At 51.6% G+C, this 22,058-nt stretch overlaps 1 protein-coding gene across 1 annotated transcript in view; it reads left to right on the top strand.

The window, feature by feature from the left end:
* CACNG2 (calcium voltage-gated channel auxiliary subunit gamma 2) overlaps positions 1-20,834 on the top strand; it is a 118,381-nt gene extending 97,547 nt beyond the window's left edge. The window contains exons 2-4 of the mRNA XM_029206338.1: positions 4,582-4,665; positions 18,652-18,792; positions 20,278-20,834. Of these exons, the coding sequence (XP_029062171.1) occupies positions 4,582-4,665; positions 18,652-18,792; positions 20,278-20,813 (761 nt within the window). The 3' untranslated portion in view covers positions 20,814-20,834. The remainder of the gene's footprint in view (positions 1-4,581; positions 4,666-18,651; positions 18,793-20,277) is intronic.
* The last annotated feature ends 1,224 nt before the right edge of the window (positions 20,835-22,058 follow it).

Genomic DNA, 22,058 nt, shown 5'->3' with positions numbered 1-22,058 from the left:
TTGACCCTCACCTTACGTTTCCAGTACATTGATCCCACCACCTTACATTGATCCCACCACCTTTTCACTGTCCCCTTTACCAGCTTAGGGTCTGATCCATCTTCAGAATCACTGCCTTTCTCCCCTCACCTTCTTGCGTTCATCTCACTGACTCTCATCCTGGTTAAAGGCAACTCTCCAGCTAGACTGCAGCCACATACTAAATGTGTTCAGAGAAAACCACAGAATCTCAAGAGGGACCTTCAAGCCACCAACACCCATACTTCATGTCTCAAGCCTGGCCCATTCCCTCTCCCACTCTCATGGAGAAAAATTTCACTTTCCACTTCCCTCAAATCTCCAACCCTTCCTCCCCTTCATCATTCTCAGTTGATGAGCACGCTTCCCATTTCATCAAGAGAAGCAACCAGAAGAGAAGTGTCACAAGCTCCCACCATGTCTCCTCATCCCCTGCATCTCTATCCACAGATGCCCCTTCCCTCCCGCTGCGGTGGACACACCACCGTCCATATAAGGCCAACCTTGCACTTGTGTCCCAGACCTCATCCCCTCTCACATTGCTCCTGCATTGCCCCATCCCCTCCCTGGGTTATCAATTCTTCCCTCTCTACCAGAACATTCCCACCAGCATCATTCATGCCTTAACACCTCCCCCCAACACAGAGCAGCCAGCATAGTGGCAGACACCCCACTAGCACAGTGCAGGAGGGCCAAAGAAGGTTGAGAGAGGGACAGCAAAGGATATGATGGGGGCACAGGAAGGTAGACCAGCATGTGCAAAGGCCCTGTGGTAGGAGCAAGCATGGCAGGAAGAACAGCAGAGATGACACATGCACCAAGAGGGAGGTGAGACCAGACAGAAGTACGGGTCAGACCCTGTTAAAGATGTTGAGCTTTTCCCTAAGAGCATCGAGAAGCCGTTGAGTGTTTCAAACTGGATGTGGCTTGAACAGATTTGCATTTTCAAAGGTTCACTATGATTACTCTGTAGAGACGGATAACAGTGGGTACAAAATGACCAGTGGGGAGGCTACCACAGTCATCCAGGGAAGCAAGCACCCATCTGGCAGTGGGTGTCACTATTGTTGGAAAGAAATCGATGGGTTTGAGAGATACTGAGAGCTAATACAGACAGAACGTCGTGATGAATGGAGCCTGCAGGGAATAGGAGGAGATGTCGGCGATGATGGCTAGGCTCAGTTTTCACAAGGGAGCGATGGAGAGGCATTGGCTGACCTAGTTGGTGCCTCCAGAAGACCAGGCTTGAGGGACAGATCATGAGTTCCAGTCTGGACCTGCTGAGTGTACGGTGCTTTTAAAACATCCACCAGGAGACATCAAACAAGCAGCTGGATTCCCAGGTCCGGACCTCACCGGAGAGGTCTGGCTGCTGATTATTTGACACAGCCTCTCAACAAGCATCTCTGGAGTGCTTCTCCTGCGCTAGGCATCATGCTGGGACCCAACGGTCCAAGGCTGACGGAGGCACGGGCTGGGGCAGCGGGACAGCCAGGCTGCGTGGGGAGAAGGTGCAGGTGTGGTCCACCAGCCTGAAGGGTGGGGCCCTTAGAAGACAGGCGTGGAGGCACCACCTGTGATCCCTTGGTTGGGGGTTGAACACTGCCCCCAATTTTTTAGGAGCCTCGGGGCACGTCACTACCGTTCTCCACACCTCACCTCCTGTACGGATTCCTTGTAAAGACGCCTGGCACCAAGTTGGCACTGACGAAATATTTGTCAGGCTGAATTGAGAGAAGATGAAAGTGCTCTGCAAAGTGCTTTGTAAATACACTGATTTGTACTTTTAACAATGGGGAAGCTATGTTATCCTCTTAGCAGCGGGTACAAAGACTCTTCTCAGGAGAGAAGAGTGTGTGGCTGGATGGAGGATGAGCTAGTAGGGGGCGCGGGAGGCCTCCGATTAAGGCAGCAAGATGCCAAGAGCAGCGTGGGACGTGGTCAGGACAACAGAGGAGGGGGAGACAGCAAGGTATGGGGTGGGGAGGGTGCTGAGCAAGAGAAGAGATCGCCCACCACACTTAGAAGACGCCTGCCCTGGTGGGAGCATCTGGAGTGAAACGCTGTGCTCTTCGGATCCCACAAAGTTGCAGTGAAGCTACCCGAAGTTCCGTTATGCTCTGGGGAATTGTTTTTCTTGCAAAAGTTGGGAAAGGAAGCGAATTTGGTACAGAGACAGTTAAGGGGGGGGGGATTAGAGAGTAAGGATCAACCATCTTCTCTGTAATATGTAGTATAGAATTACCTACATAACATGACAACAGCAAGAAATACCTAAAGTACTTAGTTATATAAGCACACCTGTATCCTATGTATACAGCTATATGTGATATACACAGGTCTGTGTACTAATGCCTTAAAATTCCTAAATAATTTCTATAGTACATGATAAAACCTACTCCATGGGCTACAAAGTCTCAGGATCCTATAAGAAAAGAAATTGCTCCTTCGGGTGAGGGCGGGAGCGTTAAGATCCGCGCCAGCAGGCTGGAAGTCGTTCCTGAAAATGGGAGGTCTGTGGCTTTCGGGCACCCCGGAGAGGAACTTCCCTGGAGGCGCAGTGGTTAAGAATCCGCCTGCCAATGCAGGGAACATGGGTTCGAGCCCTGGTCCAGGAAGATCCCACATGCCTCGGAGCAACTAAGCCCGTGAGCCACAACTACTGAGCCCGCGAGCCACAGCTACTGAAGCCCGCGCACCTAGAGCCCATGCTCCGCAACAAGAGAAGCCACCACAATGAGAAGCCCGCTCACTGCAACGAAGAGTAGGCCCCGCTCGCCGCAACTAGAGGAAAGCCTGCACGCAGCAACGAAGACCCAACGCAGCCATAAATAAATAAATAAATAAAATTGAAAACGATAATAATAAAACTTCTTTATACAATGGAATAGTACTCAGCCATAAAAAAGAATGAAATAATGTCATTTGCAGCAACATGGACGGACCGAGAGATTATCATACTAAGTGAAGGAAGTCAAAAAGAAAGCCAAATACCATATGATGTCACTTATATGTGGAATCTAAAATATCACATAAATGAACTTATCCACAAAGCAGAAACAGACTCACAGACATAGAGAACAGATTTGTGGTTGCCAAGGGGGAGGGTATATGGGGGAGGGATGGAATTAGCAGATGCAAACTATTATATATAGAATGGATGAACAACAAGGTCTATATAGCACATGGAACTCTATTCAATATCCTGTAATAAGAAAAGAAATTGCTAACACGTATTGGGGACTGTATTAATTAGGTTACATTAGCTACCATCACAGGAAAATCCTGAATGTCAGGGGCTAAATGTAGTCAAGGTTCATATCTCTCTCTCGTCAATACCCCCAGCACATTTACTAACGTGCCAGGTACTGCCCTGAGCGCTTTAGACATGTCAACTCGTGTAATCCCCATGACAATTGTGAAGGAAGAATTGCTCTGATCTCCACTTTCCTCTGAGAAAACTGAGGTGTGGCGTCTCCGTGAAGCTGAGTCAGACCCAAGGCCAGGGCAGTCCAGCCACAAAGCCTGCCTCTCACCCGCGGTTGCCATATCTCCCTGCACAGGTTCGAGGCTTCAGTCATTCAGAGAAATTTAAGCAACATCGATAGTGCCTATGCTGGTGTTGGGGATACAACGCAAATAAAACAGACAAAGTCTCTGGTGTCATGAAGCAGCCGTGCTTGTAATTCTAGTCTCCACATGAGTTTTTATGAAGATCGCATTCAATAGTTCACTCATTCATTTAGTGATCACTGCCGGGGGCCCGCTGGACACTGGGCTAGGGGTTTTCATCTGAGCCAGCTCTCACTTTCTCAGCAATCACCAAGGAAATGTTTAGAACCGAAAGGTCTTTGTTTGAGCCCTTATTCCATCATTTCCTGGCCATGAGTACTTATTCAGTCGTTTAGCCTCCCTGAGCTTCAGTTTCTTCATCTGTGAAATGGGGATGCTAATACCCCTCTCACAGGTTGGGTCCTAGTCCAAAAGCCTGGCAGAGGGCCCAGCCCCCTTGGGGGGCTCAACCCTAGGGGTATTTCAGAACTTTCAGGGGCTCCGTATAGTGAATTCTATGTAACTGCCAGTGAGAAATGCTTTGCAATCTCATCTAAAGGTCTGTGGGAATGTTCTCCAGCCCCGTCTGGGGTCGGCCTTCTTTGGAAAGCGATCTGCTTTCTCGCGTGTAAGACGCGAGGTGACTCCCAGCCGGGCTGGGGCGCAGAGGCAGGTGTATTGACATTCACCAGCTTCCTCCGTGGCAGTCCCCAGCACAGATTCAAACCTCCACTGCCCGCCACGCCTCAGCTAATCCTCAGAAGCCTTGATGCAGAGATGGAAGGCTGGGTTTTGAAGTCTTAAGCCTTAGATCCTCTCCACAGCACCGCGGGTGTGTGTGTTTTGATTCACCAGACAGATGTCCAAACAGACAAAGCGATACCTTCCTCCGGGGATGAGGGAGAGGGCTGAGCCAGTTTCAGAAGAGCGAGAAGTCTGGAAGAGGCCGGTGGGCTCTGAATCCCCGGAGCCTAGGATGTCTTACGAGCTCTTTCTTCCCTTGTTTTCCAGGGAACTTCAAAGGTCTCTGCAAGCAAATTGATCACTTCCCAGAGGATGCAGATTACGAAGCTGACACAGCAGAATATTTCCTCCGTGAGTGCATGCAATTTTTTTTTATCTCCTTCCTCGTGGTGGGTCCTGCCCTTCCATCCTTCGAGAGTCAAAGGCCAGGACTATCTAGAGGTCCCTGTCACCACAGAGGGCAGGAAAAAGCTAAGCCTCCCTCCTCCCCTCCTGCCCAGTGGCCAAACCTTCATGCATGCTGTTTCCCTCTGCCTGCAACGCCCTTCTCTCCCCTCTTTGTCGGAAAGTTCCTACTCATCTTCCAGGTTTCAGCTGAAACATCACCTCCTCCAAGAAATCCTCCATGCCCTTGAAGGGGTTCCCAGAGCCTAGCACCTTTATCACGCTGTGGGGTCCTTGTCTATTTGAGCAACCAGCTCCCTCGCAGTGCTGCCAACTCCACTAGGACTCTGATAGACTCTACCTATCTCGTTCATGATTGTATTCCCAGCCCAGGGCCCAGCATGTGAAAAGCACTCGGTAGCTATTTCTTGAATAACCCAATGAAGAAACTTATCAGGCAGTGCCAGACTGGAACTTCCACTGAAACAATGAGGTTTTTTTTCTTTCCCCACAAGTCAAGTCAAAGTTAAATCCTGATGTAATAGCTGTGATCTTAAATCCACCTGAGACATATTATCAAGAGAAAGTATTTTGAGACCCAAAGGAAATCTCTCAAGAATCAGCAAAAACTAACAAGGCAAAATGTTCTGGGAGAAAAGGATTTCCAGGAGATGGGCTAAGGGTCCTTGATACCTGGTACAGCAAAGCCGCCCCGAGCAGAAGTGGTTGAAAGCTCTGCTCCAGGCTCTCAGGTAGCACTTCCTGAGGGAGTTTACTCTCCTCCCAGGAGCATTGCCTGTCCCCTTCTGCTCCCAGGTGCCCTTCCCGGGCCAAAGCCTCCCTCCCATCCCCCCACAGCATCGGTTAGTATCACCTTGGATCACTTTTATGAAAAATGTAGGGGGCATTTTATTATATGGATCACGCCTGTCGCTTTCAATAATTACCCCTCACATCAAACCCAACTCTCAGATCAGCCTGAAATCTGGGTTTCACTGCAAGCCCATGGAACACGAAGCCAGCCAGGCGGCTGGGAAGAGAAGGGAAAGAAACATCACGTCATTTACAGCTTTCTTTTTAAAGGCGGGAAATATCTTACAAAGCTCATCCTTTCCCTTTATGAATTCCTGCAAGATGCTGCTCTTAGATGGAATTCCTAAAGGGTCATTTGGTCGTCATCCCCATTACCAGGTCTGAGGCTCTCAAAGGAGCCTGGTGGTGGCATTAAGGCAGATTGAGCACCTTCTGTATGCCAGAGGCCGTACTCAGCGCTGTGGCGATCCAGAGGAATGAATGAGACACAGTCCGTGGCTGCAGGTAGAGCACAGCCTGGCGGGAGGACCCTCTGAGAACAGCTGGACTTGGGATGCAGGAGCCGGCAGAGACACACCCCAGGGCAGAGGTAGAAGGAGGGGCACAGCAGAGCCAGCACCCAAAGCTGCACTGGCTGAACACAGTGAGGATGTGATGCTTTATCATCCAGATGCCAAGCGCTTGTTGGGACAGGACCCTTGTCTCATTCTTTGCTCTGTCTAGAACAGCTCTTGGAATATAGTAGGTTCTCAATAAATGCTATTTGTTAAATAAAAGAAAGATATAGGATTCTCCAGTGGCTATTCCTACCTAGTCTATACCTCCATTTCCCTAATTTTAAAGAGAGAATTGCTTAGAGTATTTGGTTCATTTTGGTGGCTCCGGACAGAAGACTTGAACGTACATGAGCAGCGCAGGTTTCCGAGGGTCTGACTTGAATTGACTTAATCCAACCATATTTTTTGAGCATCTGTAACAGAGATTGGCAAACTTTTTCTGCAAAGGGACAGATAGTAAATATTCCAGGCTTTGTGGGCCATACAGTCTCTGTCCCAACTACTCATAGCTGACCTTGCAGCACAAAAGCAAATACAGGAGCACACGAGCGCGGCTGGGCTTGCTCCATTGAAACTCAACTTCATTTACAAAAACAGGCAGCAGGCCTCATCTGGCAGAGTTTGCTGACTTGATCTGTAATATGCCAGTCTGGAGCTAGACAATAAAAGTGACTTTTTAAAGCCGGAAGATGTGAGTTCCCATCATCCTCCATTAAGCTCTAACCTGATTGGCTAGAGAAGCTAGAAGACAGAGGTCGTTCTTCTAGGAGGATCCCTGGCCCAATGAGGTGGGCAAAGCTGGGGCCCAGCGAGGTGGGTGGAGCTGCACCCGGGTGGGCGGGGCCTGAGTCAGCTCCCGGTTCTGGTCTGTTAAACCTACAGCACACCTGCCACAAAGGCTGGACAGACTCATGAACTTAACATAGACGCCTCAGGCAGGGATAGAAGGCAGTGTGGGGTGCTGAGGGAGCCTGGCCCCAACCCAGACTGGAGGCGATCATTCCAGAAGTGTTCCCTAAGGAAGGTGGCACCAATGCAGAGACTTGGATTCTAGAAGCATTCATTCTTTCATTCGTTCACTCAGGAGACATTCACTACCACTCACCATGTACAGGACACTGTTGATGGTATGGGGACCCAAAGGTGAACAAAACAAAGAAAGTCAGAGCCTTTGTGAGGGTTACATTCTGGTGAAGGAAAGAAGCAAAAAGCAAGGAACCTGTTACAATCATCCGGACAAGAGATGACAGCAGCTTGAACCAAGGTGGTGGCAGCGAAGGAGATGGGAAGGGGTCAGAGCCTGAAAGTATTCCCAAGGGTATGCATACAGGATTTTCTGAAAGGCGGCATGTGGATTTCCAGGGACAGGAAGGAATCAAGGATGACTCCAAGGTTTGTGTCCGTGGAGGGAGCAGGTTGGGATGGGGAAGGATGGAAGCTCAGGATCGGCCACATTAAGTTACAGAGGCCCACGGGGAGGTGTCCTGGCCCAAGGCAGGAGTCTAAGAGCTGTCAGCATGGGAATGATATTTAGAGCCGTGAGACTCGATGAAGGCCCCAAGGGAGTGGTGCAGAGAGAGAAGAGGTGCAGGAACTGAGCCTCAGACTCCAAGGCTTAGAGGCAGAGGAGGAGGCCCCAGGGAAGAAGATGAGGTGGGGTGGCCAGCGAGGGGGCCTGGGTAACCCCTGCCATCCACGATCCACCAGCTGGATGTGGGATCTGGAGCAGAGAGGGAGGAGGGAGAATGCTAGGAGGGCATGGCTGGCCTGGAGCGCAGAGCTTATCTCCTGGGCTGGCAGAGAAAGTGAGGCTCACTTGCTCTCAAGCCAGCAGGCCAAGCTTCAGGCAAGTCCAGTGCCTCTTGGAGGATGGGGCAGAAGGAAGGCACCGAATTAACATCTGATGGGACAAATGAATGACTGAATGAATGCATGCGTGCTCTTACTCCGCAGTCTCCATGAGTATTTGAGGAGGTCCACAGCTTCTCCTGAGCTGCAGAGTCCAGGGAGGAACAGCTGTAGCCGGTCCCAATCATCTCTCTGGGCCACTGGACCTCTGGCCCCAAGAAGATGTGGCCGGTACAAGCCTCGCCCACCTATTGCTACCTTACCCACAAAGGAATGGTGACCAGCCTGTTTTTCCCAGGCAGCTCTGCGGGGCCAGCGGCTGGGTCTACGGTGTGTGGTGCCTCCCTAGCCCTCTCCCTCCTTACCAAAGCTCCTTACCTCAAGCTGGTGAAGCGCAGAGGCAGTGGTGACCAGGGTGTGACTTCCTATGACGCTCAGGGTGTGTTGGTGTGTCTGTGTCTTGTGCACAAGGGCATGAGTCTGTACTGTGTTCCGTGTTTTTTGATGCCTGCATGTCCATGCGTGTGAGTGGCTATCAATCTAAATGTAAATGCCTGTGTGTCTGCATGTGTCTACTTGTGTGCGCATGGGTCTCTTCGTGGTGTGTGTGTGTGTGTGTGTGTGTGTGTGTGTGTTGTGTCCAGGAGATGGGAAGTGGTTTCCCAGCTGTCCCAATGTGATCTGGAGTGGGGAAGAAGATTCAGAAGAATCCAGTTTCCTTCCACAATCATGTCTTAAGCACCTACTGTGTGCTAGACCTCAAAATCCACTGTAGTGTGGCCCCTAACTGCAGGGTGGGGTGAAGCTCTCCCAGCAACGGCTACTGTCCCTGACACACTCTGCCCAGGGGAAGAGGAGGGGTTGGCCCCCATAGGTCACACGTTCATGTACACACACACACACACACACCCCATGGGCAGGGCCTGTTCCTCCCCCTCAAGAGAGATCTCACTTGATTACAATTGAACTTGGAGTTGACATCTTCCCAGAGTCACTGACCCCCTGAGATCAAGAACAGGCAGGAGGAGAGTTCCCTGGGGGCAGCCGTGGGTCAGGAACGGACACCTGTAAGGGAGACAGAGGGGCCATTTGTAAGGGAGGTGGAAAGCAGCCAAGGCAGGTAGGACCTTGAGGATTATTTGGGGGTAAATTTACAGAACTTTACCACCAGTAGGAGACAGGAGAATGTAACGGCGGGCTTTAGCACACACTGCCTGGGTTCAAATCCAGCTCTGCCACTTCTCAATTAACTCCCCCGGTACTCAGACTCCTCCCGATGGGATGTTCATCCGTACGTTCGCAGGGTTGTAATGAGGTTTGAGTGAGTCAGTATAAGACAGCTCTTCCCTCCAGCCCAGAGCACAGTAAGCATTCAGGAGGCGTTAGCCATTATTGTCGGTATGTTACACAGTGAAAAGTAGGCAGGATAAAGATTAAGGAGAGAGGGAGTGCGACAGCTTTCAGCACAGTGGTCAGAGAGGTCCACTGGGGAGGTAACATTTGAACAGAGACCCGAAGGCAGTGAGGGAGCGTGTCTGGTCCTGCAGATGCCCTGAGAAGATGGTTCCAGGCAGCGGGAACAGCCAGTGCAAAGTGTCTGAGGCTGGCATGCAGCGAGGCAGAGGGTGTGAGCAGTGGGTGGGAAGCCAGGCCAGGACTTGTGGGTGTCGGCTTTACTCAGACTGGAGCACGAAAAGGTTCTGAGCAGAGAGGCGAGGACTGACATCCACGCTAACAGCACCACTCTGCTTCTGCTGTAGAACTGACTATGGGGTCCCAGCAGAAACAGAGAGACCTGTGGGAGGTGACGGCCAGAATCCAGGCTGGAAACACAGGTACTGAGACCAGGGCTGAAGTCGGGGAAGTAGATGAGAAGGGGGCGGGTTGTGAGGCCGGCAGGTGTTACTGACAGCCTGCGTGGGGGGGAGGTGAGAGAAAGAGGACGCAAGATGACATCTAGGGGGGGCTTCCCTGGTGGCGCAGTGGTTGAGAGTCCACCTGCTGATGCAGGGGACACGGGTTCGTGCCCCGGTCCGGGAAGATCCCACATGCCGTGGAGCGGCTGGGCCCGTGAGCCATGGCCGCTGAGCCTGCGCGTCCAGAGCCTGTGCTCCGCAACGGGAGAGGCCACAACAGTGAGAGGCCCGTGTACCGCAAAAAAAAAAAAAAAAAAAAAGATGACATCTAGGCATCCTGGCTGGGAGACAGTGGGCAGTGCTACCCTTCTCTGAGGCTGGGAACGTCAAGAAGGCTGGGTCGCAGGGAGGTGACCGCTCTGTTTTCCAGCCTGCGTGTCACGATTTCTGTTACGGACTCTTCTTTCCCACTGGACGGTGAACAGCTTGAGGACACCGCAGGGAGTAGCTGCAAAGAGGGAGTCTGCTCCCACCCCGGCCAGCACAGGGCCTGCCCCCAGTCAGGCCCGGGAGATGTTTGCTGAGTGAATGAGTGAGGAACCACCCTCGCTAGAGCCACCTGGAACGTTCACCCTCTCCCCAGAATGAGGACTGAGGCGGATGGAGGGTCTCAAGCTGAGCCAAAGCCACCCTTCCCAGCCTCAGAGAACCCCCCTCCTCCCTGTTCCCCCTTCTCCACTCCCCTCTGTCAGTTCCACCAGGCACACAGCGGGTTCCTAGGTGGGAGGTGAGAGGGATACCAGGTGGGAGGTGAGAGGGATACCAGGAGTCAAGGTCTAAGCTTGGGACTTGGAGTGAAAGGTCCTGAATCCAAGGTGAGCTCTGCTCTGTGGTCTTGGATCAGTTACTCAACCTCCCTGAGCCTCGATGAATACCAGTCCCCCAGGGGGCTCTGAGGATGCACTGAGGCAAGGGTTAGGGAGGTGCTTTGTTAGGGCTCCCCAGCTGCCCCAGGGGAGCACTGAGGGAAGTCCACCACTCCCTCCTTCCCACTAGAGTTTAGAAGTTCAGGGAGACATCCTTGCAGCTCCGGAAATACTGGAGATAGACACGCCCTGAGGGTCACCCAGCCCCATCCTCCCATTTTACAGATGAGGAAAAAACCGAGATCCAGAGAGGGAAAGTGACTTACCCCAGCCCAGCACACTTTCTGGGATGCCATCTGCCTCCGTGATGGTTTTCCTGTCCTCTGCCCCGGACCTGAAGCCCCTTCCAGCAAAACTGTCGTGAGGGACATTCCTTCCAGAGATCACCACAGTGAGCGTGACCACATCCTGCAGTCAGGGAACATCTAAGCTATAAATCGTACTAACTCACCTCCATGCAACCAGAGCGAACGCTTCTCGAACGGCACCTCCCCTTCGCACCCGCCGCCCGCAGAGACGGTTTCTCTTCTGTCCTGGTCCATTTATTTAAGTGCTGGATGCAGCTACCACCACACTGACTCAGCAGCCTGCACTTCAGTAAACGTCAGTGGAGGTAACCCCAGGCCCATGAGAAGCAGCAATGATACGCTCTGCTGTGTGAGAACTAACTTCTCCTGTTGCTAGTGGGTACCAGGCACTGTTCTAATAGCCTCAGATGCATTGACTCAACAGCCCTCGTTGCTGCCCTGGGAGCTGGGTGTGCTGGTCGTTGCCCTGCAGGAGAGGAGAGCACTGAGGCTCAGGGGGGTGGCGGGCAATGCAGCAAGTGAGATGCGCTCAGGCCATCTCTCCTGAGCTCATGCAGCTGATCACCCACCCCAGAGACCACAGGAAGTGGGAAAGCATCCGGCACCTGCACAGGTGGTGCTCCCAGAGGAAGCTTGCTGGACTCCAAAATCCCTTTCCTATGTCAATAGATATCACAAACGTTCATGGGACACTTGACTATGTGTGTGCCTGGCCTGACACTTGATACATTATCTTCATTCATCTCACAACACCCCTAGGAGGTGGGTATTGTTGGTGTCCCCATTGTACAGATGAGAAAGGAGAGGCACAGAGGCCACACAGCCAGTGGTGGGACCAGGATGGGGCCGTAAGTGGTCCACATCAGGAGCCCACGCTCCTAACCACCACTCTGGACAGCTCTGCCTCCCTCCCTCTCTCCCTCCCCCTGCCTTTCTCCTCCTCTCCTCCTCTCTCTCCCATCACTCTCTCTCTCACACTCACACTTTCTCACACTCACTCTTGCATGCATTTACGGCAGTCTATCCTTTTTCACAGCATTCAGGAGGAGAGGGCGAGAGATGCCCCAGAGCCCAGAAGCTCCTCCCAACCTCAGCACATCTGCGATTCTATCCCATTAGAATGGATCAAATTCCAAATGGAATAACAGGCATAAAGTTAAATGTGCCCAGAAAATAAGGAGCCTGCCTTCTGTATACCTGATCATGGCAACTATTTTGATCAAAGGCATGACCAGCACCTGGCCAGCCTGGCTGAGTTGTCCCTAAGCAGAGGTCTGGGGGGCACAGGACCACGAGGGATGGATGCAACCTTAGGCATCATCTGGTCCAACCTCATCTGAGCCAGACCTGAGATCCAAAGAAGGGAAAGCCCACACTCAGGCCCCAGGACGGGCCAGGCAAACAGTGGGACTCAGGAAGAGGTCTGCCCACCTCTCTCCCCCCCCGCCAGACTGAGTGAGGAAGCGGGGCCCCCGAGTGCAGCTGTCTGCCTGTCCTCCAGCTGTGCTCACCACAGCAGGACACCATAGGTGCCAGGCCCACAGGGCACTGGATCACAAGATGATTTGTCTACAGAATTTGGCTGTACTGTGTGAGCAGTGGGTGGGATGACTTGTGTCACCACTAAACACTGGGGCTCCCCAAGCCTCACGGTGAACCCTTGTACCCTTCCAAGCTCAAGCTCTGCTGTGCTCACCTCTGTGTCTGTGACACCCGATTACAGCTTCCACCCAGCGTGCACCTCCACTTCCCAATCTTACACATTCGACTGTCCCTCCACACTCCACGTGTGTGTCCCCCAAACACCTCAGACTCCGCGTGCCCCAAACCACACCTTGATTTCCCTCCCCTCACCCCTTAGGCTTGATCCTCTCCCAGTCGCATAAGTGGCTGTATCCAGCCAGCCAGCAGACCTGAGACCCAGAAGTTATCCTCAACGCCACCCTCTTCTCCATCCATATCCACTCATCACTCCTAAACATCCCTCAAATCCAGCCACCTCTGCCCACACTCTTTGTACCCACCTGGTCCAAGTACCACCATCGCCTGGCCAGCAGCAATAACCTCCTCCTGGTGCCCTGTGGCTACCCTGGACCACTTCTTAATTCATTTGCTTTGTTTGTTTAAATTTGTATTGGAGTAGAGTTGATTTACAATGTTGCGTTAGTGTCAGATGTACAGCAAAGTGAATCTGTTATATATGTACACATAGCCACTCATTTTTCAGATCCTTTTCCCAAATAGACCATTACAGAGTATTGAGTAGAGTTCCCTGTTCTATACAGTAGGTCCTTATTAGTTATCTATTCTAATACTGAGTGAAGTAAGTCAGAGAAAGACAAACCTCATATGATATCGCTTATATGTGGAATCTAAAAAAAGGGTACAGATGAACTTATCTACAAAACAGAAATAGAGTTACAGATGTAGAGAACAAATTTATGGTTTCCAGGGGGTAAGGAAGGTGGATAAATTGAGAGATTGGGATTGACATATTCATTTGCTTATTAAAATGCACATCAGATCATGACAGCCCTGTCGGCTTTAAGGCCTTTATAAATGTATGTATGTATTTATTTATTTATTCATTTATGGCTGCACTGGGTCTTCATTGCTGTGTGCGGGCTTTTCTCTAGTTGCAGCGAGTGGGGGCTACTCTTCGTTGCAGTGCGCGGGCTTCTCACTGCAGTGGCTTCTCTTGTTGCGGAGCACGGGCTCTAGGCATGCGGGCTTCAGTAGTTGTGGCACGTGGGCTCAGTAGTTGTGGCTCACGGGCTCTAGAGCGCAGGGTCAGTAGTTGTGGGGCACAGGCTCAGTTGCTTCCCGGACCAGGGCTCAAACCCGTGTCTCCTGCATTGGCAGGCGGATCCTTTAAAGACAGCCCGTGAGTTCCTGTGTGGCCTGGCCCCAGCCTGCCTCATCTTCCTTAGAGCTCCCCAAGGCCCCGCACTAACTCTTTGTGATCAGCCCTTTCAAGTCCCCAGACGAGCCATGCTTCCCCCAGCCCTTGCTCATGCCACATCCTCCCTAGAACACCCTGCCTCTATTCTGCCCAGTTAGCTTCTCTTATCCATCCATCTCAGCACCAACATCACCCTCTCAGGGAAACCCTCCCTGTTGCCCATGTGAGTTCGGAGGATGCTCTGAGAGTCGGGGGTGCAGTGGTTAGGCACACAGAGCCTAGAGTCAGAATCCCTGGGTTCACAAACCCAGCCCCTCCATTTCCTTGCTGGGTGGCCTTGAGCGAAGGCTTAACCTCTCTGAGCCTCAGTTTTAGCCTGTGTGTGAAGGGGGTAATTACAGCACTTACTGCGTGGAGTTGTAAATGAAAGCAACGGGTTCATATATGTACACAGTCCCCCCACACTCTGATCCCTCAGGCAACATCGGCCATCTACAGGTGACATTAGCCTGTCACTTGCCTGCACGGTGCCATATGGGTCCCTTTCTTCCTCAGCACTTCATCCTGGTTGGTAATTACATGTTCATCTGTGCTGTATCTCCTTCATGAGAATGTAAGCCCTATAAAGGCATACGGGCCAGACCTGGTTTTGCACCCCTATGCCTCCTGTGCCCAGCCTGGAACAAGGCATGGTGACGGCCACTCAGTCAAGAGCAAAGCTTCTCCCCACTCTGAACCGCACAGCTTTTCCCCAGTACAGTGTACTATGCTCTCGGCCCGGGGTGGCCAAATTGCAACGGTTAGGCCAAATCTGGCCTACCAACTGCTTCTATAAATAAAGCTTTATTGGAACACATCCACACTCATTTGTTCACATATTGCCCATGGCTGTTCTCAGGCTACAAGGGCAGAGTTGAGGAATTGCAACAGAGACCATATGGCCAGCAAAGCCAGAAACATTGACTATGTGTCCCTTTACGGAAAAAGTTTACCAGTGCCTGCTTTAGGTATTTGTAATCTCCTTTAAGCCAAGGCCCATGGCTCATGGGGTTGGTAGGAGGTTTAAGTGGGTTCATCCATGGAAGGCACTTAGCACAGGGCCTGGCACATAGGAAGCCCCAGAAATGTCAGTAGGTGTTACGTAGTTCCATACGCTTGCTCATAGGGGATCAATAGATATTTGTGCATTGAATAAATGAGATGTTTTCTGCCCCTCACGATAGATTTTAGCGGTAAGACCACCCCAGCCTTAGTGGGAAGTCAGGACAACTCATGGCGAAGTTGTGTCTGGCATGAAGAGGAAAGGACATTAGAAATAACAAAAATTGCTACCTTTTACTGCCCGCCTAGCATCAGAAACAATACAGAAATTATCCAATTTAATCCTTACAATAGTGCATCTCAAACTTTCAGACACATACAAGTCTTGTTACCAGGATCTTGTTAAAATGCAGATTCTTCTTTTTTCAATTTTATTGAAGTATAGTTGATTTACAACGTTGTGTTAATTTCTTGACCAAGGTCACACAGTTAGTAAGTGACAAAGCCAGGATCTCAAGTTAGGTGTGACTTAACTCCAAAATCCCCATTCTGTCTGTGACATTGCCCAGCCAGAAAGACCTCTTTCGAGAGATTGTTTCAGTGGAGGGGTCCCTGCCTGCTCCAAACCAGCTTCCTGCCAGCCTGAATCTGGGTCCTGCGGACTTCGGCCTTCCTAGGCTTGGCGCTGTTTACCGGCTTCCCCTGTCACCTTTTTTCTGGGCAAAGAGGCCTCTTCCAAGGGAGGCTAGTGTCTGGGTTGGCTCTGCCGGAGTGAAGAGGCTTCTGTCTGTGTTGCCTGCTTGTCGCCATATGATAAGCTGCTTTGGTACCTTGTGAAGTGGTCCTGTTTTCTCCACATTGCTCTCTGCTGGCTGAAATACAACAGACCTCTCCCTCCAGCCTCCCCGCTCTTTATCACACACACACACACACACACACACACACACACACACAGTTTCTCATCTCCCTCCACAGCTGGCGCTCCCTTTCTCTGCCAGCAGGAAGGCTGAGTTGGGACATCCAGGCTCCCACAGCAGACCAGACTGAACTGGAAATGTCAGGCCCAGGGCTGCTGTGAGGCATGAGCTCTGAGGATGCAGTCCCAGTCTGCCAAATGCAGCATACTGTGGGCAGGAAGAACCTGCTTTCTTGGAGGGAGAAGGTCAGAGAACTTCATCTGCCTCGCTCATCTGAGCGGCCACCACTGCCCCTTGGAAGTCACACCAGTCTCTCTTTCTTTCTTTATGCTGTCGTCCCCCTTTCCGGTTCAGTCAGAAATCATATCCACGTGGAGAGGGCAAAAGCATTAGAAATCGGCTAACAGTCCACACCCATTTTACACATGGGGAAACCAGAGAGGGCAAGGTACTTATCTCAGCCACACAGCAAGTGAGTGGCAGAGCTGAGACCAGAACCCCAATTTCTGGACCTGCATGCTTCCCAGGCTCTTTGAAAGCCCCAGAGGGAGAGTCCAGGGTAGTCCAAGAGTTGGGCTGATCTGGGCTTGAATCCTGACTTACTAGCTGGGTGACTTTGAGCAAGTTACTTCACCTCTCTGAAACTCAGTTTTCTCATCTGTAAATTGTGGCAAAAAATACACCCTGCAGGGGTGTTACAAGGATTAAATTATAACGTGCACATCAGACCCAACGTGGTGTGGGTGCTTCACCAATACTATCTCTTGTGCTCTGGGTCTTCAATACGTTCTTACCATCTCCGCGTGCTTATGACATCCAGGTAGCTATGAGTGTGCACGTCTGGGCATGCGTGTCTGTGCGGGGGGGTGTGGGCTGGGGGATCAGGTTGGGGATACAGCTTGTCACCTCAGAAATGACTTGCAGGAAGAGAACATCCACTTGGGTCTGGGAAGGAGGCAGCACCGTCCTCGCCTGCAGTGGGAGAGGGGTACTAGATTGCCGAGTAACACAGCTGTCCTCCACCCTCTCGCCACTGCTTCTATATGGGCAGCTCAGGTCCTCCCCGCTGGATACAGAACTCCACCCTTCTGCAAGGCCCCCCAAAGCAATCCACTCATCCAGGAGCATCACTTGCAGGGTAGCCTTACTGAAGAAGATCCAGGGGGGAGAGAAGGGTTTTACATCACATGTCACAGCAAACTGCCTGAAGCTCTTAGAAAAATTCTTCAAGTGCTATATAGAAAAATTCTCTTCTTCACATATCCTTCGTGGTCACACTGCCACCAAAAGGAACAGGGGTGGGGCACTGGGGGGGGGGCACTTCCCCTCCAAAACATAGACCCTCAGCCAACCTCTGGGCCGAGCCAAAGGGCCCTCTGTCTAAAAGGACTCAACTTCCTAGGTTACCATTCAAGCCACCCAAACATGTCAAGAAATCATCCCTTTCCTTACACTAGCCTCCAGACACCTCTGTCTCCTGCCTGTCCATAGCTCCTAGGACAGGGAGTCAGGAGCCCTGAGATCACTCTCTGCCTATTTTAATCTGGATAGAAAAAAATATTTTACTTTCCAGACACACTTTGTAGAGGACTCCACCCCTCTGGGTCACCTTTCAGACACTGTCCCCCCACTGTACACCCCCTGCCGCCTTCCCTTTGCCCTCAGCCGTCTGTGCCCCTCCACACTCTCATCCTCCCACACGCAGGAGTAAAATATTCATTAAAATATTTTCTTCTCCTGCCTGTTAGCCCTTCCTTCTTAACTTATCCTGAAGAGTTTTTTAATTTGCTTTTTCTTTTCTTTTCTCTTTGCAATGTGTCAGCTTCTTCCTCTTCCTGGACCACCTCTCCATGTTTATTCACAAGGCGAGCTTGTATCAGAGGCTTACTGTGTCTTTGGCTTTGAACTAGGTGGTGGGGACAGAACGAATGAAGAGAGAGAACTGAAAAAACAGCTACATCCTGGCTCTCATGGGGACCCACGACCTATGGTGGACACATATATATATAAGCAAATATTTACTATAATAGCTATCATTTATCAAATGTTCACTGTGTGCCTTCAGAGACTTATCTAAGTACCTTATCAGAATTAACTCATTTAATCCTCACAGCAATCTTAGGAGGCAGGCACTATCACCATCCCTATTTTACAGGTGAGGAAATTAAGGCACAAAGGTGAGATGACTTACCCAAACTTATCCAGCTAATAAATGCTAAAGCCAGCATCCAACCACTAAAACACACTGCCTTTCCATGTGCCCCAAGTGCCCCAACGTGCAGAGGAGAGAGCTAATAACTTTGCCTAAGGAAGTCAGGAAATGCTTTGTGTGTGGGGGGGTACTTTTGAGCTGGGTTTTGATGGATGAATAGAAGTTTGCTGAGTGAAAAAGAGCAGGAAAGACATTCTAGGAAGAAAGCTCAATATGTCAAAAGTAAGAAACGTGCATTAATGAGTCATGGGAAGTTTGCCATGGCTGGATGAGAGGGAATGTGGGGATGGGCAGAGACCAAGTCCCATGGGGCCCTGTGGGGCTCATGAAGCGCTGGGGTTTGATCCTTGAGGAAGTGGAGCATCCCTGAAGGGCTGTGAGCTAGAGAGTGTATTGCTCCCTCTCCCTCCCTCTCTAGGACTGCGAAACAACCTCCACTCTGGTCCTGTGTCCATAACCCACCCCCCAGCCGGCTCCTGTGGACTGCTCTCTCTCCTCCCTCCTGTGTCCTCCCCCGCAACCCCTGTGTCATAGCCTTGCCGTTCTCTCTCCCCCACCCTCCATGTTCTCCAGGGGCTGTGAGGGCCTCGAGCATCTTCCCCATCCTGAGTGTGATTCTGCTCTTCATGGCTGGACTCTGCATCGCAGCCAGCGAGTTCTACAAGACTCGCCACAACATCATCCTGAGTGCCGGCATCTTCTTTGTGTCTGCAGGTAACAGCTGCTGAGCCAGGTGGGCCAGAGTCCAGGCCCGCCAGTGGGGAGAAGGTTGAGGTTGGGTGCCCAGTGGCTGGGAGGACCTGGCAGAGAGAGGAGGGGAGGGCAGAGAGGAATTTCCGGGCCTTGCAACAGGCTAAGTCGCAAGGAAGACAGGTTGTGCTGGGGCTCCCGCCCCAATGCAATGCCCGAGTCCCCCCACTGAGTCCTCCAGGACCATCCCCAGACCCTGTCCTTTAGCCCAACGATGCATCTTTCTCCCACCTCCTGGAAAAAGGCCCCAATCCCAGGATCCTCTCAGGACACTAGGCCTATCCTCACTTGCCCTCTCCCCTCACTGTCCTACCCAGGTGGGAGCAGGCAGGCACCCAAAACCACATTTCTCAACCCAGTTATGTGACAAGTCACACTGGCTTTAGATGCCAGAAAAAGAACATGGGCTGTAGTATGAGCCATTTAATAAGAACGACTAACGTTTAAGCAGCACCTACCACGTGCAGACTTAAGAGCTTTCGTGTCTATTAACTCACATGCATCAACTCACATGTATTCACATGTATTAATCCTCCCCATGACCCGACAGGAGTAAGTCCTATTATTCTTTTAATAGATCTTTATTGGAGTATAATTGCTTCACAGTACTGCATTAATTTCTGTTGCACAACAAAGCGAATCAGTCACATGCACACACATGTCCCCATATCCCCTCCCTCTTGAGCCTCCCTCGCGTCCTCCCTCTCCCACCCCTCTAGGTCATCGCAAAGCACCTTGCCGATCTCCCTGTGCTATGCGGCTGCTTCCCACCAGCCAACTATTTTACATTCGGTAGTGTATATATGTCGATGCTACTCTCACCTCGCCCCAGCTTCGCCCTCCCAACCCGTGTCCTCAAGTCCATTCTCTATGTCTACCTCTTTATTCCTGCCCTGCAACTAGGTTCGTCAGTACAGATATGGAAACTCAGAACCCGGTTCCTTTGCCAGGGGCTTTGCATCCAGGCAGTCTGGCTCTAGGAGCCAGTCTTAACCCCCTGCTACACCAGCTTCAAATCCCTGTGCAGCCTTGAGCAAGTTACTTAACCTCTCTGCAATCTGTTTTCTCATCTGCAAACCCCTTGAAAAGCACTCAGCTGTGAAGGCAGGTAGTAAATGCTCAATAAACTATATTATTATTACTACTATTATTATTACTACTCAATACATTGTAGGATGCCCCTTGCTTCTTTCCCTTCTTCCCATAGCTCTGTTTCCATTAGCTCTTCCCTTTGCAGCTCTCTCCAAATGGAATAATAGGATAGTAAGGTGATGCTTGCAACACCCCTCTAGACCGGCCCATCCGTTCTCCATGAAAACGCTGGACCAGGAAAAGACCCTCCAGCAATTCCCCGTCCCCTCATCCTGCCCGGGGCCTGGCATCCTCCTTGGAAACTAACGATCCTTCCCTCTGCTTCCCTCTCCGCCCGCGCCCACCCTCCGCCCGCAGGTCTGAGTAACATCATTGGCATCATAGTGTACATATCTGCCAATGCCGGAGACCCTTCCAAGAGCGACTCCAAAAAGAATAGCTACTCGTACGGCTGGTCCTTCTATTTCGGAGCCCTGTCCTTCATCATCGCCGAGATGGTCGGGGTGCTGGCCGTGCACATGTTTATCGACCGGCACAAACAGCTGCGGGCCACGGCCCGCGCCACGGACTACCTCCAGGCCTCCGCCATCACCCGCATCCCCAGTTACCGCTACCGCTACCAGCGCCGCAGCCGCTCCAGCTCCCGCTCCAGCGAGCCCTCTCACTCCAGGGACGCCTCCCCCGCGGGCATCAAGGGCTTCAACACCCTGCCGTCCACGGAGATCTCCATGTACACCCTCAGCAGGGACCCCCTGAAGGCCGCCACCACGCCCACCGCCACCTACAACTCCGACAGGGATAACAGCTTCCTCCAAGTTCACAACTGTATCCAGAAGGAGAACAAAGACTCTCTCCACTCCAACGCAGCCAACCGCCGGACCACCCCCGTATGAAGCTCCCGCGGGCCTCGCCTGCTGCGCCGCCGCCGCCGCCGCCGCCGTCGCCGCCGCCGCCGCCAGGGTCCCGGACAGAGCCGGGAGGCGGGGCGCGGCCTGCGGGGTGGGCCATGGGGTGAGGGGGTGAGGGGGAGGAAACGAAACCATCCACGCGGGACAAACCTTCCAAAAGCAAAAACAACAAAAAAAGAGAAAAACATAAGTAAATTTAAAAAAAAAAAGAACAACATATAAGAGGAACAAAGAAGCAAAACAATAGAAAATGTGCAAAACTATAAACGAGGGAAGGAAAAACAAACTTTAAAAAAAGCAAGAGAGGATAAAAATTAAAAATAGAAAATAAATCTAAAAGAAAATGCATGATTTCCCATGTACCATTATTTTAACGTTTAATAAAAACCAATTTAAATGAAAACATACAAGGGAACCAAGATAATATTAAAGCAAAAAAAAGGAGAAGGAACAGAAAGGAAGGGAAATGTTCTTTGCATTTATAAGGGGTTTATGTTACTTTTTTTTTTCATGCGGAAGAGTTACTTTTCTGTTCCCTTTAACCCCAAGCTGGCTCTGCCTCCCTGGGTGAGTGGGGGGGTGGAGACTCAGGGGCCCCGGGGCCAGGTGAGCCTCCCGGTCACTGCCAGGTCCCTGGAGCTTCTGCATGGGTGCCCTAGGAACGCTAGGTGGCTTGCAAGCCGGCTCCACCCAGCATTAATGGGGCAATTGTAAGCCTCCAGGTGACCCAAGAGTCCCTGGTCCCTCCTGTCCGAAAGGTGCCTGGAGGGGGGTGCACCTGGGGCTTGTCCGGCCCCAGGGTTCCCAGTCCTTAATGGTCCTTAACCCACTGTGATGACTTCCTAGGCCTTGAGGGAAGGGAAGGAGAGGAGATGGCTGCTGGTGGCTTGCAGAGATGCCTGGAAAACCCCGGAATCCTCAGGGTGAGCCTCTTGGGGTCACTGCCCCAAGCTCCTGTCTTGGGGACAGGAGATGCCCACCCCCCGGGGGATATAAAGCATCTCTCCCTCCTCACCCCTCACCTCAGGGCCATGCGATGACCCTGGGGCGATGGTGGACCCCCAGACTCATAAGCCCCCAGCCCCTTGGGAGGGGGGTTCACAGACCCTTTGGGGGTCCTTGGACTCACTGAAGCCCCCTCAGGGCCCAGCGGGTCCAACAATGACACTGCAAAAAGGTTTCTTTTTACAAAAGAAAAAGGAAAAACAAGTGGTGATTTTTTTTAATAAA

The sequence above is a fragment of the Monodon monoceros genome, unplaced genomic scaffold (genome assembly GCF_005190385.1).
Source record: "Monodon monoceros isolate NGI ecotype Baffin Bay Population unplaced genomic scaffold, NGI_Narwhal_1 Super_Scaffold_6, whole genome shotgun sequence".
In the NCBI taxonomy this organism is placed as follows: domain Eukaryota; kingdom Metazoa; phylum Chordata; class Mammalia; order Artiodactyla; family Monodontidae; genus Monodon; species Monodon monoceros.
This window is presented reverse-complemented; position numbering and strand designations above follow the sequence as displayed.